Here is a 16,624-nt window from a genome sequence, read left to right on the forward strand (position 1 = left end):
GATATTGGTAAAGGAGTGTCTACCTGCAATATGACCAGTGACCTATCTGTGAGATCAGTTAAAACAACTAGTCATAGTTACGATAAACCATTCATCAGTTGGAAAGATAGAAAGAAAGACGTACTGGAAGTTATAGCTGGCATGGGGTCCCATCGACTTTCTATGAAAGTGAAAGTGTTTCCTACACTAGAGATTGTGTGGTGGGAGGATGGGTACCCTGCTGCTCATGCAACACAAATAAATGTCCAAAATGAATGTGGTTACACAGCATTAACAGGACTACCACGTCAAAGGCATACAAAAGTAATCTTAAAATTGCTCGAGGTGGGAACTAATAAATCACTACAGACCAAAAATGAACTGACAACAAGGGAGATTGCTATGAGCAATAAGCAATCAGAGCTTGTTAGCCTACTTTCATTAAGAGATCACGCTTGCCTAGAAAGCTTCAGCAAGCTGACTAAAACAGAAGATATCCACAAACTTCTGCAAATAGTTCCCAGTGCATTTAAAAGCCAGACAACCAGTGTTTATGCAGCTTATGATGATTTGGAGATGTGTGTACAAGTCTGCGAGCTTAAACATTTAACAGAGATCCTGAAGGAGGGAGAGGTTGAACTAAGAGAGCTTTTGACCCTGAGAAACAAGGACTCTACCCAGCTTGGGATCCACAATCGTTACAGACGCCTCGAGAGCAGAGATCGGAATGGGACTGTGTCATCTGGCCAGGGAAGACAGCTTACATCCCATCACGTATGGCAGAGAAAAGACTGGTGCCCAGAGAAAGATACTTCTTGCGACGGTTAAGGACGATAAGAAGCGTGAAAGGATCCTAAACATCATCGCAGACGCCTTATAATGAAGACTCAAAGACAAAGGTTAATGGACAGTTACGGCTTTTCTTGCAATAAAAGCCTAACGCTGCATGAACTATTGTATATAATGTGAAAAGCCCAAATATTATGCCAGTATGATATGTGGAGTTAAGGTTAGGAAGCATAGTAAATGTTTGTTTATGTTAATGTTTTAAAAAAAAATGTTGTTTGTATCAGAGGGATACTTTGGCTAGTAACTCCTCTGATACAAACCTAAAAAGGAGGGAGGTATGTGGAGAACTAGCCCAATGCCAGGTAGGGGTTAACTTTTCTGACAGTTAGAACCCTCAGGGGCAGGCTTAGCCTGGGTATAAAACACCCCTCCCAGTGGACAGTAAGGGAGTTGAAGTGTGGGCAGGAGAGAGAGTTGAAGTGTGGGCAGGAGGAAGTTAAGTGCGGGGAGTTGAAGTGTGAGTCAAGAGATAGAGCTGGGAGTTTAGAGTCTTAGGTGGATGTTAGCAGAGAGGATAAAGAGATTGTGAAACGCGTTGTTATTGATATTTAGTTTACTATTAGAGGTATTAGGCCGGTATAGGACAACTGTTATAAGCTTATTGAACAACCTTTTATTTATCAGCAACCACAAGCTTTGTACGCAATAAACATCTTTTTAGTTCACAATATCCTCGTCTGTGGTGAATGAAGTAAGCAGGATCCAGCCAGTAGTCTGAAGAGCTGCAGCTGGGGACTGTTTGTCGTTGGTGCAGCACTCATAGACCGTAAAACGTCCGGGGGTGGGCTGTACAGGGCGAAGGGCCCGCGACAATGCCGACTTCTGCAAACAGTGTGCAAAAGAGATCAAAAGCATCTCCGCACTGTACTTTGGATGTGCATGCCTATTCCTAGCAGGGTACAGGTGTGCACAGCCAAATTGAGCAGGATTGAATGCTCCACTCACCAGCTGGTAGGTGAGTGTAATTTTCTTTTTAATGTCCTCTCAGGACAAATTCAGCCCCCTGGCGAACCATAATTGGCTTGTGGGCCATAGGTTCCTCACCTCTGCCCTATGTTGCAAAGTGACACTATGTTGAACCACGTGAAACGTTTTAGTCCCATGATCGAGCCTGGCCTGCTGATTCTTCTTCCATCCTTTACCCTGGTGCTGTTCAAACACTCCACAGATGTCGTGTAACTTTGGCTGAAACAGAGCCAATGTTTCCTCCTCCTCTTCTTTGTTTTTACTGACTCGCTCTTGAGAAGCTTGGGGCCTTTCTTTTCTTTTCTGACAGCCTGTGTGCCTTTTGATCAGCCTCCTTCAAGGGGCAAAGTTTTATTTTCCTCACCTGTGACTCCAGAGATCTTGGCAGCTGCTCATTTTGTTCCTTCTCTCATTGTCAAGTCTTTTCAAGATGCCTTGGATTTCTGTCGAGAGTTTTCTTTTCATTGCTCAACCGCTTCTGCTGGGCCTTAACTTCAAACCCAGTGTGGCTTCTCTGAAGACTTACATTTCCTCCTCCCTCTCTGCTCATTTTAAAATGATCTCATATGCTTTCAGCACCGAAAGGGGTCTTCCCAGGTTCACAGCTTGGAGTATGTGAGACTTTTGTTCACTGACAAAATTGCCAGAAAAAATATTATCTGTAACCAGGCAGCCTAAGTATTGAATGCACTCAGAGATTTAAGAGACGCATGAGAGTCTCCAGGCTACCCTTTACCAATGTGATGTTCACCAGATGCTGTTGAACTAAAAGTCCCATCAGCCTCAGCTAACATGGTCAATAGTCATGGATAATGGGAGCTGTAGCCCAAGAATATCTGGTTCCAGGTTGGGGAATGATGATGTAGTAGATGATGTGAAGGATTTCTGAGTTAGCAAGCATTGGGCCAGGGCCTCACAACTAGCGATGGGGAAGAAATCCAATTGAGTTCACATTTAAAGGCAAAACTATCCAATGTGTACTTTCTGGATCAAAACACAAACCAAAACATAGCCATCAAAATTTTGCACTTTTCTTAATTTTACAAAGGAGCTTTCCAGTCAAGTAATGGATGTGCTACATTATCCCGTGAACCGCCCTGAGAGCTGTGGGTATGGGGTGGTATAATGATGATAATGATAATAATGATAATAATAATAATAATAATAATAATAATAATAATGCACATTAATGCATATATTTGTAAAAATAGCTGTGAGCATGTAATATCAAAATGTAATTGAAATGCAATAAAACATCAGAAATACTGAAATGTTGCCTGTGAACTGTTTACAGTGCTTCAGATAGTGACTGAAGAGTCACTGACAATGGAGGCAATATGGGTCAGATGAAGAAAATGCCTTCTAACAAGGCAGTTTCATGTGTTCCTTTCATGACATTGCTAGAGGTCATCGCTCAAGGAGTGATTCCCGCCTGTCAGGGCACCACCAGGGGTCAGCAGAGAGCATGATGAGGGGACGAGAGGGGTCTCGGATGCTGAGGTTTCTGAGCAACGCCTGGAGAGTTCGAGCACGTCATGCAACAGCGACGAGCAGGAACAGGGCAGCATGGTGGAGGGGCTGTCAGACTCTAGAGAGCCCGAACGCCACCTGAGCAGCCACCTGAGCAGCTTGGGAACAGAGGGGGAGGTGGCAGCCCCGTCGCCTCAACATCATAGGGGAATCAAACGGAAGGAAGAGAGGAGGAGATTTGGGGTTCCCCAACTACTGTGTTGGAGGCGTTCCCGCCCAGCGCCACTTCTGGAATCTGAAAGTGACTGAATGGACGCTAGAACCTTAGCTTTGACTTGTACATATCTGTATAATAAAGCAATGTGAATATACAGATCTGGAGTCGAGAGCCGTTACTCATGGGAAGCACCACTACATCCTGACACCGCCCCCACTTTCTTTAAGTAGCAAACTCTTCCCCGTGAAATATTGCTTGGCAAAAATAGTTCAATTCCTGGAACACACATGGTCGTTTTGTTATCAGCGCTATATCAGGAACAGAGCCAGTGGCAGGTTGTTCTGACACATGTTTGTTTCTGAGTTTCAAGCAGATATTTCCACTGTTTTACTGAAACATTGCGGATGGGGCAGTGGGGCGGAGGCACTTAACTGACCTCCCAGCATGCAAGTTTCTGCTGCTTAGTGCGAGGAAGGACAGCACAGTTCAAATGAACCAGCAGCTGGACCTGATTGCTCCGCTGATGCTTTTGCACCACACCAACCTCACTGCTGCCTCACCCCTCCCAGTAAGCTGCAATGACTCACCTGTTGGTAGGTCAACTAAGTGCCTCTATGCCACCATGCCATCCATGACTGATGTTTTGAAAGGAATGTTTCCCACACTCCTCCTCACAAATAATCTTGCCTATTTCTCTCTCCCTGAATCATTTCTTTATTTTCTCCTCTAGGTTAACATCGGCATTCTCATTGCAGTCACCAGAGTCATCTCAAGAATAAGTGCAGAAAACTATAAGGTGCACGGAGATGCTAATGCATTCAAGTAAGCCTCTTTTATTTATAGTGACTTATAACTCTAAGTGGGTCTGAGCTTGGAGTGTGGTACCTAAGATCTAAAAGGTTGAGTATGGTTCTAGACTTCATGGATGCACCAAACAGAAAATCCAAAGAATAGTCTCTCTAGATAAAATTCTGTGGCAATTCTTGACGCAAAAGGGTGATGCACACATTGCATGAAGATATTCAAAAGTATTGTTAAGTGTGCATCTAATCTCATATGAACTCTCTGTGCAGCTGTACACTATTGGGGTACCCTGCCAAAGATGAAACAGTCAGTTTCTGAGCGTTGCAGAGCTCTTTTTTGTTCAAGGTACATCCAGCAGTACAATTTTCATGTAGCATCAGCAACCGAGTGAAAGAAAGTCAACACTATCCTGATAAAAGATGTGATGCTGGAGCATATGCTTTAAATCATACTTTCAGAAGAGCAATTTGTTGATTTAGATTACTTGCTCCTTTTCCAAGCAAGCAAGCAACTTTTCTGAGATTGGCAGAAAGATCTGGGCTAATGAAAGTTTGCTTAGTTATTGTATGCCTTTTCCAGAATCGAAGGGGAAGCCAGTAAATATGTCTCTGTTAAGATCTATGCTCTAATTATTCTGTAATGAGTTTGAGGTATTGGAAAGAAAAATGATGCCTGATGCTTTACTTTGAAAAGCTGCAAACTGCATAGTCCTTTGAGAAATGAACGGTGTTCAATGGCAGCTCAGATTCCCCTCCACCCCATTTGAGCTGTGACAAAATTGTAGGTTTCAATTTGTTACGGGAGATGTAGGTGTTTTCCTATGTGGATTGTCTTTTGTTGATTTGTGTTCAGGCTGCGATTTAGATTAGGGCAGGACTGGAACGGGTAGACCTGGTTCTAGAACTGACTGTGAGGTCAGAATGAGGTTGATGAGACCGTCCCCCCTTCACCCTAATGGACTAGCCTCCCCTCAAAGACTTACCTAAAATTTATGAAAATTTCCGATTTTGGGGGATGGGGAGCAACTCTCTAACAATGAAGAGCAGCAGGAAAAACTGGGGAGAAACTCTTTGCTGGTAAGGACTCTTCTTGATAGTTGCTGCTTGTTGGCAACCTTTTCTACCAAGCCCTCAACCACAGCGATCATATCACATCATCACATATTTTTGTTCCAGGGACATGGGGGTGGGGAGTGATGGTTCATTGGCTGGCACTGAGCTCCCATTGCTCAGTCCCAGCTCCTGCCCACCTAGCAGTTCGAAAGCACATCAAAGTGCAAGTAGATAAATAGGGACCGCTCCGGCGGGAAGGTAAACGGCGTTTCCGTGCGCTGCTCTGGTTCGCCAGAAGTGGCTTTGTCATGCTGGCCACATGACCCGGAAGCTGTACGCCAGCTCCCTCGGCCAGTAACGCGAGATGAGCACTGCAACCCCAGAGTCGGACACGACTGGACAGGGGTCCCTTTACCTTTTTACCCTCAAAAAGGAAAAATCTCCAGAAATACCTTTCACTACCAACACACGTGACCACAAAGTTTCGGGAGGAGGCATATCAGCTTGGTCCTATGCATTCCCATAATTTGAGTATGCACACGCAGACACAGAGGGGCTTCCTTCTGAGTAAACATTACAAATGACACTGTAAGTCACAAAGTTCTGTTTTCTATTAACCCACGGTCACCAAGGGATATGTCGAAACAATTCCTTCCTTCCTTCTCTTTCATATGGCCATAAATACGAGCGACCCTGGAAGAAATTATGGGATGCTGCAAACGGGTTTCATGTATAGGTGCCCTCCATTTTTCTTAGAAACAAAGAGCCTGTCAGACCTCCATCCAGATGGTTCAGTTCACTTGCCATTAGCCGTGGCAGAAACTTGCAAGATTTATCTGGAGTATTTATAGAGGAGTCCGAGGTTGATTGAACCTGCATGACAGACTTTTTCGTGAGATGCAGAAAGAGGAGATCAGCACCTTGTGTCTCCCTGCTGAAAATATGTAGCACTACAGTGTGAGGAACAGGTGTTTATCTTCCATAGAACCAGAGTTCTGAAGACCAGAAAGGGACACAGAGCTCATCTAGTCCAATTTTCTTAAAATGATGTAGGAGCTAACATAAGGGTGCCATTCCTTGAGTCTTCTGTTCCGCCACAGAAGACTCAGAGAAGGAATGGCACCCTTATGCCAACCCCTTGATTTCACGTGGAGTGGCCATCTACATATTACAGGCCCTGAAACTCAGGACCATCTTTTGGGCTAACTTCCCTTAGCCTTAGTTTTATGTATCTTCCTGACATAGACACAGTCGACATGCCCTGCTTGTGCTTTTTTATTATACTTGTTTTACCCAGCACGATTTTACCTCCAGTGTTTTATCTGTTTCTGTTTTATTCTTTGTATAATCGTGCCAGGCCACTGCCTGGTCTTTTACTATGTGCTATGGCTGAAGAATTGATGCTTTTGAATTATGGTGCTGGAGGAGACTCTTGAGAGTCCCATGGACTGCAAGAAGATCAAACCTATCCATTCTTAAAGAAATCAGCCCTGAGTGCTCACTAGAAGGACAGATCCTGAAGTTGAGGCTCCAGTACTTTGGCCACCTCATGAGAAGAGAAGACTCCCTGGAAAAGACCCTGATGTTGGGAAAGATGATGAGATGGTTGGAAAGTGTTCTCGAAGTTACTAACATGAGTTTGGCCAAACTGCGAGAGGCAGTGAAGGATAGGGGTGCCTGGCGTGCTCTAGTCCATGGGGTCACGAAGAGTCGGACACGACTGAACAACAACAATGGCCATATGGCTAATGCAATAAATAAATTGATTGATTGAGTCTTCAGTTAGTGGAAATCCAAACACATTTCTTAAGAACGTAAGAATAAACAGCTGGTTCAGGCCAAAGGCCCACGTAGTCTAGCATCCTGTTCTCACAGTGGTGGACAAGATTCCTATGGGAAGCCTGCAAACAGGACCCGAGTGCAACAGCATTCTCTCTACTTGTGATTCCCAACAAATGGCATTCAGAAGCAAATTGCCTCCAACAGTGGAGGAAGTAACATAGTAATCTTGACTAGTAGCTATGGATAGTCTTGCCCTCCATTAATTTGTCTAATCTTCTGTTAATGCCACCCATCTTGGTGGCCATACCTGAAGGGATGAAGATGATGACGATAACAATGACGACAACGATTATTATTATTATTATTATTATTATTATTATTATTATTATTATATTTATACACCGCCCCTCTGGCTGGGTTTCCCCAGCCACTCTGGGCAGCTCCCAACATCATATTAAAAACACGATAAAACATCAAATATTAAAAACGTCCCTAAACAGGGCTACCTTCAGATGTCTTCTAAAAGTCAGATAGTTGTTTATTTCCTTGACATCTGGTGGGAGGGCGTTCCACAAGGCGGGTGCCACTACCGAGAAGGCCCTCTGCCTGGTTGCCTGTAACCTCACTTCTCGCAGTGAGGGAACCACCAGAAGGCCCTCAGTGCTGGACCTCAGGCTGAACGATGGGGGTGGAGATGCTCCTTCAGGTATACTGGGCTGAGGCCGTTTAGGGCTTTAAAGGTCAGCACCAACACTTTGAATTGTGCTCATAAACGTGTAGTAGAGAAATAAATATTACACCGGTAAAGTAAAAACTGAATAGTATTTATTTATCTGTTCAGTTTTGACTCAACTTCTAAGTCCGGTCCTTCAAACTTGCTACGGAATGAGACCATTTCTACATGATTACTTATTTCGCTGTTGGCAAATAGCCCCCCACCCCCCAAAAACAAGCACCAGCAGGGAGTGTCCCAGGGCTCTGGAAAACATACATGATGAAGTTAAGCGCTTTTGTCCACTTTCTGCCAATAAATAAATATCAGAACCATGTCAGGGTTAAAGTAACCTACAGTTTTTGTACAATAAGGAACACAACTCATGACTCCAGCTGGCAAGAACAAATATTGGTGGGCGTCCGTTGATTTGCCCAGATGCCTTGAGGGACCCCAGGAGAGAGGTTTGTTGGCAGCAGAAGTGTGTATTTGCTGGAGGGGTCTTGTTTCTCTTGGCAGCTGGCAATAACAAATAGATGCAATTGTTGCCAGTAATTGTTACAGATTTTTCCATACGGTGCTGGCGAGCCGAGCCCAGCGTGTTCATTCGATTAGCAGTGCAGGACAACATAAGCCTGGCCTTATATAGATGTTTACAGAAATGAACGTTTTCATCAGCTGTGACCAATTTAGCAAACTTTAATATCCTCACAGACCCAAATTTCAGATTTCTGCCTTCTAAATTCAGGAAGAACTCTCTCTCTCTCATCTATCTATCTATCTATCTATCTATCTATCTATCTATCTATCTCTATCTATCTATCTATCTATCTATCTATCTATCTATCTACCATCAATCCATATCTATCTATCTATCATCTACTGATATCATCTATCTACTGATATCATCTATCTACTGATATCATCTGTCTATCTATCTATCTATCTATCTATCTATCTATCATCTATCTACTGATATCATCTGTCTATCTATCTATCTATCTATCTATCTATCTATCTATCTATCTATCTATCTATCTATCTCTATGAGAGTTGGCAGCAGAAAGATAAGTTGCTTTTCCCACTGTGACAGCACTGCTATAGAATGCCCTGTTTCTCATTTCCCGCCAGTCTTAAGTGTAGTTCTCCATATATCCACATCAGTTGCAGATTTTGAAAGAAAAGTCCCAATGAAAATTCATCACCTTTTCAATGCAAATGCATAATAATAATAATAATAATAACAATAATAATAATAACAATAATAATAATTTATGTGTACCCCGCCCATCTGGCTGGGTCTCCCCAGCCACTCTGGGCGGCTTCCATCAAATGTTAAAATACATTTAAAATATCACAGATTAAAAACTTCCCTAAACAGGGCTGCCTTCAGGTATTTTCTGAATGTCGGGTAGTTGTTTATTCCCTTGACCTCTGATGGGAGGGCGTTCCACAGGGCGGGCGCCACTACCGAGAAGGCCCTCTGCCTGGTTCCCTGTAGCTTTGCTTCTCGCAGTGAGGGAACCGACAGAAGGCCCTCGGCGCTGGATCTCAGTGTCCGGGCTGAACGATGGGGGTGGAGATGCTCCCAATGTGCGCATTTTTGCACACCATTTCCCCCTAATAAAACACATTTTTATATGTTAGATTCACCAATATTTACATTTATATGCACACTTTAATATATGCATCTTTTTATACACAACTAGGCTGGAAATATGCACTGCAAAATTTGGAGAAGTGGAAATTCTGAAAGATGTTTGTGTTTTGCTTCAGAAAGTGCAGTTAAGAAATGCAAACTGATTTGGATTTTCCCCCTGTTCATGCACATCATGTAGCAGCAGTGATGATGATCTGGATCTTGCTAGTCAGGAATAGTTTGCGAATTTTGTGTGGGTGAGCCAGGTCTTGGCCGAGGCTCAGTGAACCCAACTTTGCATCCCATTTGTCCTTGCAGGCAGAGTCTCATTAACTGACTCTCGATAAACTGCCAAGCCCAGATCTTATTGGATGTTTTTTCATCGCCTTGTTCGAAATGGTCCGATGGGCTGGAAAAATCAGTATCATTTATATAGCAAGCACAAGGCTCCCGAAATGAGAGCGGTTGTGCCCAGCCATGGAGAAAGCAATTAGAACATTTCTTGAGCTCCCTTCTCTCTCTCTCTCTCTCTCCCTCTCTCTCTCTCTCTCTCTCTCTCTCTCTCTCTCCCACCTCAAAAATTCTCTGTTCTCATTTTTCTTATGTTGCCCATTGGTGTTTCACTTAGTAAAGTGTTGATTCACACAACACTCCTCAAGGGAAAGAATCGTGTTCATTATAAGAATGCTTCAGCCAATAGGCTTCTGAAAATGAATGCAAGGGTAGGACAGGATTCATCTATACACATCTGAGAGGTGAACAGCGCATGGTAGACTCCTCAGATCTCAAGTCAAGAATTCCATTTTTGAAAGCCCTCCAAGCATGGACACTTCCTCTGTGTCTCGGGTGGGGACTTCAAGTCTGGAGGTCCAATGTAGTTCTTGAGGCCTCCCCTTAAGCCATGCCCTCTTCCCAGGTTGTATTCATCACCGGTTCTGCTCTGCACCAATCACAACCCCTGAATCTATCAGTAATCTAGACACCAAGCCGGAGGCAGCACAAGCAGAATATGGGGATCCATGTCTGGGACAGGACTCGGAGTTGACTGTGGAATATAGGGAGACCATTGTGCTTGGGGTGGTTGGACAAGGACTCCCAGAGGAGTCCCCAAGACCACTAGGGCTTGTAGTGCCAGAGAGCCTGGGCACCTTTCACTGAGCCTGAACAACCAGATACCTCCCATAGCACATCACCAGCCTGGCAGTTCTATCAAGCTGGCGGAGTCTGGAAGCAGAGCTGTCAAGTTTCAGATTTGAAAATAAGGGATCAGCAGTCTCACCTATCCCGGGGACAGGCACATGTCAGTGGTGGGCGGAGCCAGAAGCAAAAGTGGGTGGAGCAGCAATGTAAACTACAAGCGGGCTCGGGCTCAGAGCGGAGCAAAGAGGAGGGCAGCCAGCAAAGAGGAGGGCAGCCATGTGCTCCACACGATGGAGCCCCATTGTCGTCTTGTCTGATCCCATCAAATCAGGACAGGAAGCAGCAGCTGCTCAAAGGCAGCCAGGCTCCACCCACCAGCTAACCCTATTGGCCGGCTGAGGGGCTTGGCGGCAACGGATAGGGGCTGATGCAGGGGGAGGAATACACCCCCCTGTAAGCATGGGAAACGGCTCCCACTTGCTTTGAGGGCTGAGGCTTTTCTCTCCAAGTAGGTGAGGTCTTCCCACCCAGTCCCTGGCCAGCAGGGGAGGAGCTGCTTCCATTAAAAACGGGAAATTTAAGGGAAATAAAAAATAAGGGAGAGCAGCGGGAAACTTCTTGAAATAAGGGAGAATCCCGGGGAAAACGGGATACTTGACAGCACTATCTGGAAGAGGTATCCTGCTCCCAACCTTTTTTCAGAGCCAGTTGCTCACTTGGAGCTGTCCACAGTCCAGCAACCATTGACCAGTCTTGTCTACAGCCTCATTGCTTTCATGTGAGTGAGAACATGACAGCACCCTTGTTGAAAGCTTTTGCTTGGCTTGAATGTGCCCTTCAACTGTAATGGCGCCACTTGCTTGTCTAGATGAAGGATGCAGTAATGTGTGCACAGGTGTGTAGAAATATAAAATAAAATAAAAATGATTTTTTTTTATTTGTACCCCACCCTCCCCGGCCGGAGCCGGGCTGCTCAGAGCAGCTAACATCATATAAGTCATACAATATGCATAAAAACAAGCAATCAATCAATTAAAATGCATCCCAAAATTAATTCAAATGAATTAAAATTAAAACTGAACAAATGACAATCCTTGGGTTAAAATTGAAAGCGGTTAATACTCGCCAGGACCAACTGTTTCCTTTTCCCCCCTCAAGAATTTATTCTTTATTAAATATTTTTACATATTTTACATATTATTTTTACATATCTTTACATATCTTTACATGTTATTCATTCTTATTCCACGAAATAAGGAGAGAGAGAAAATGTCTAAAAGAAAATAAATTATGACAACATTCTTCCAATTAATTAGACTTCCTATCTTTTCCCATGAGCATTCCTTTTCTGCTTGCGAAAGTACTCAACATTTTTTCCTTTATCCTTTATAACATTTCAAAAACAATCTAAAATCATAACATAGCCTCAACTTATACCATACAATTATTACATCTCCAGGGTCATTCAAGGGCCGCCATAGACTTTACACCGTTGTTAATGCCGTGTAAATACATTCTGTATCTCTCCCATTTTATCACAAAGGCCTGTCCGTTATTTCCTCTCAAACTATTGGTCAGTAGGACCAACTGTTTCCACTGATATTATAAGGACCTGCGAGCGGGCTGGGAAACCTCCTTCCTGCTTGTTCTTATACAAAGAGAAAATGAGTTTGACTGAACCCTGACCAAAGGCCTGGCGGAACAGCTCCATCTTGCAGGCCCTGTGGAAGGATGTCAAATCTTGCAGGGCCCTGGTCTCTTGTGAGATAGCATTCCACCAGGCTGGGGCCACGGCCAAAAAGTATCATGTAAAAGATTTGACTTTTACACAACTGCAATGCACACAGTGGCCCCAGCCATCACTTGCAAGTGATATAAAAACAACCCCATCGAGGGAATGTAGTGTCTAGCTTCTGCTTGACCATTTCCCTCAACCTTTGAGTTCCTCAGTGCTAATTCTCCATAAGCAATAGCAAAAGTACAGAACCTCATTGTCACCTCATTTCGCTTGCCAGAGCATGGAGCCCCCATCAATCACTCTGGTGCTCCAGCTAATGTTGCCATCCCTTGTACTCTTTTTAAAAATTCTATTTTATTTATGATTTTCAATTTTATACATTTCAATAATTTTACAATCATTTTAACATTTCAAAACTTAACTCCCCCCCCCCCCCATTTCTGTGAATCCTACAATGTACCTTAGGGAAGAGATGCCTTGGGCACACCGTTATCATGCTTTCACCCTGCAGGCAATCTTCTCTAAGCACCCGGCTGACTGATATTGGAAACTTTATTCTAGACTTTGGTCTCATTCAGCAAAGCAAGTGGTACGTTCTCATCTGCATAAATTGACTCCACTTGCCTGAACATGATTTCCACTGTTTTGAGAGAAGGATAAAAACGTCTCTTCTCAAGGTTTGCCAAAAAAATCATAGACCTGTAGAGCTGGAAGGAAGCCCAAGAGTTGTCTCGTCCAACCCCCTGGAATGCAGAAATATTGAGGAAACCCATTCCACCGTTGAGCAGCTCTTACTGTCAAAAAAAAGTTCGTCCTGGTGTTTATATGGAATCTTATTTCTTGTAACTTAAATCTATTATTATGGGTCCTTAGTAGGAGAAAACAAGCTTGCTTCATCTTCCATGTGATAGCCCTTCAGAGATTTGAAGATGGCAATCATATGTCCTCTCAGACTCATGTTCTTCAGGCTAAATCTACCCAACTCCCTCAACTGTTCCTCATATGGCTTGGCTTCCAGGCCCTTGATCATCTTGGTCACCCTCCTTGGCACACATTTCATTTCATTTCATTTCATTTACTGTATTTCTTTTTTATATATATATAAAGAATTTATTGGTATTTCCACACAAAACAACAAATAAAAACATACATACTACATAAAATACAAACACACTACAAAATTCAAATAACAATCAAATAAAACAAATACATACCTAACACCCCACAGGAACACAGGAACACACCAATATAGTTATTTTAACCTTATTTCCAATTCTTACTTATGGGATTTCCTCACGTTCTCTCTTCTGCGTTCAGTTCGAATTTACTTTAGTAACTTTGTAACTATTTTAACACTCATTCACCATTATTCTTAATCTTAAACTAACATCTTATCTTATCTCTATCAACTTATTCTTAATCATAACATCTAATATAAAAAACACAATCTTAACTTCTTATATACTATTTTAACCTAACATTGTATAGCTATCACCTGTTATATTCACTGATTTCACTTCAAATATCCAACTTTTCACGTTGTTTCAAATAGTCTTTGAATTTCTTCCACTCTTCTTGCACCTTCTCCTCCCTCTGGTCTCGGAGTTTCGCGGTCAGTTCTGCGAGTTCCATATAGTCAATTAACTTCATCTGCCAATCTTCTACTGTTGGGAGCTCTTCACCTTTCCAGTTTTTAGCAATCAAAATTCTAGCAGCTGTTGTGGCATACATAAGAAACACTCTATCTTTTCTGGGTGTCTCATGGTTGGTTATGCCCAACAGGAAGGCCTCTGGTTTGTTACATTTACTGTATTTCTATGTCGCTTTTCACTCACATGAGTCACAAAGTGCTTACATACAATAAATATTAACACAGTAGAACATCACAATTGCAACATAAATAATATAAAATGATTAAGAAATCATCAATACAGCTTGCCAACATTCTTCTTAAACTGTGGTGCCGAGAACTGGACACAGTTTTCCTGGTTTGGTCTGACCAAGGCAGAATAAAGCAGTGCTATGACTTCCCATGATCTGGACACTAGACTTCTGTTGAGGCAGCCTAGTATAACCTTTTTTTGCTGCTGCATCACACAGTTGATTGAGGTTCAGCTCTTACAATCAAAATTCTCTTCGAGGTGTTTACTTGGAATGTCATTTCTTGTCATTTTAATCCATTCATTAGGGTTTTTTAAAATATTTTTTAAATTAGTTTTCCAATATACTCCCCAATAATAGCCAAATTATAACAATAACAATTAATTCCAAAATTATACAATTATCAGAGTGCCAATCAACTTCCAATTAATACATTTTAGTTAAAGTGTCTTCCCCACATGATGGTTTGGGTGCATTTCCGATCTTATACAACTGCGTTCCATAATCTTAATTAATGTCAGTTACATTTCAATTATTATAATCATCCCTTAGTCAACAGCTACATAATTAATGATATCTATTCATGATGTTACAATATATAAATTTATAAAGTTTCAAGTGAGGAACTCAAACTATTATCTTTATTCTGCCCTGCGTGTGAAAACTGTTATATCCTTCTGTCCATATATGGCAGGCTTCCTCAACCTCGGCCCTCCAGATGTTTTTGGCCTACAACTCCCATGATCCCTAGCTAGCAGGACCAGTGGTCAGGGATGATGTGAATTGTAGTCTCAAAACATCTGGAGGGCTGAGTTTGAGGAAGACTGATATATGGTGTTTTCCTCTTCACTTCCCAGCCGTTGTTTTCTCCTATTGTGGCTTGGGGCGCAGAAGAAACCAAGCTTGCCATAACTTTCATGTGGCAGCCCTTCAGATATTTGAAGATGTCTTGCCTACACAGTCTTCTTGTCTCCAAGCTAAAAATTCCCAACTCCCTCAATTGTTCCTCATAAGGCTTGGTTTCCAGACCAGTCTGGTGCTAAATGCCATAGTTGCTACACATGATACATTGGGGGGGGGGAGTATTAATTAATTAATGCGACGAACCTCCCCGTCACACTCTCCCCTTGTGAATTTCTAATCAGGTGTTCCGGGTCAAATTTCAGTCCTCCCCACCTGTCCCTCTGAGGTCCGTCTGTGATGTCAATCCCCTTTTATTTATAATCTGAGAATCTCTTAGTAACGGGAGTTTTCTTGTCCAGCTGCCGTGGCTGGTTATATCCTCTGCTCTGGGCTTCAGGGGTTAAACTCTTCTTTGCCTACAGTTCGGGGTCTCTCTTTCATTAGATCCCTCACTATATCAGTTAGCTAAGCCCTCTTAGCCACTCTGTGGCAATGCCAAGGTTTCCACCCGCTAGCCCCTCCTGAGGGAACTCCAAGACACAAACTATCACCCTGCAGGTCAGTTTTGTCTTTTCCCTGAGTTCACCTCCTCCTGAGCATACATAACTTGCTGGACCAAATAAATGATGATACTTTCTTAGCTGAACAATAACAAGTCTTTATTTCTTTCAGAACATAACCGTTTCAGTAATTCAATCATTTATAAGCTTAGTTTCATTACAGCATAAACTCTTTCTTTCAGCATCACATACTCATCATCTTCAACCTATCCTAACCTACCCAGTATTCTAATCTCTCTCCCTCATCAACAAAGACTCACTTCCATTTTGTAGAAAAGAGCATTTCTCCATTAGGCAGAGTAGGTTGCCAAGCTGGATCAGGTTTGGAATTCGTATTTCCTGACAAATCCCTGAGGATGTGGAAGGAGCTGTGGAATTAGCAGAGAGGAAGATGTTCCTTGAGCCTGGCGTACAAAGTGAGGAACAGTATACATACCATCCCGGATTGGAGAACACAGAGGAAAGACATTAAGCAAAGTATATTAAGCGCTGGCCATTAGCAAACCAGAATGCTAGCCACTGCTGATAATGTTTTAAAGCTAATTAAATCCTTGGCTCATTGGACATGACAAAATACAAACACTGTTTGGGTCACACTTTATTAGACTCAGGAGGAAAAAAATGCTCAGAGCAATATATATATAGAGGGGTGTGTGTGTGTGTGTGTGTGTGTGTACGTGTGACAAGTGAGTGCAAAATAGATGGAGAGTGAGTGTGCCTGTTGTGAAAACCTTGGAGGGGGATGGAATGGTGAATCCCGAAAAGGCTGCTACCACTATTTAAAGGGGAGATGCTTGCCACAGTCCAACTCCCCTCCAAAGATGACTCCAGGTGTCTTTGCCCTGGGGCAGACTTAGCAATGCTCTCCATGTGGAGATGAGCCCAGTCGGACCTGGGGAGGTGCCAGGCTGTTTAAGTGGGTTCCCCCTCAA

At 43.0% G+C, this 16,624-nt stretch overlaps 1 protein-coding gene across 2 annotated transcripts in view; it reads left to right on the plus strand.

Moving 5' to 3' along the window:
* The window catches only part of ADGRD1 (adhesion G protein-coupled receptor D1), a 270,128-nt gene that overhangs the window by 229,365 nt on the left and 24,139 nt on the right, over positions 1–16,624 (plus strand). For both annotated transcript variants that reach the window (XM_033135813.1, XM_033135814.1), the window contains one exon: positions 4,212–4,303. In XM_033135813.1, coding sequence (XP_032991704.1) covers positions 4,212–4,303 — 92 coding nt within the window. The remainder of the gene's footprint in view (positions 1–4,211; positions 4,304–16,624) is intronic.

This window comes from Lacerta agilis, chromosome 17 (genome assembly GCF_009819535.1).
Source record: "Lacerta agilis isolate rLacAgi1 chromosome 17, rLacAgi1.pri, whole genome shotgun sequence".
NCBI lineage: Eukaryota > Metazoa > Chordata > Lepidosauria > Squamata > Lacertidae > Lacerta > Lacerta agilis.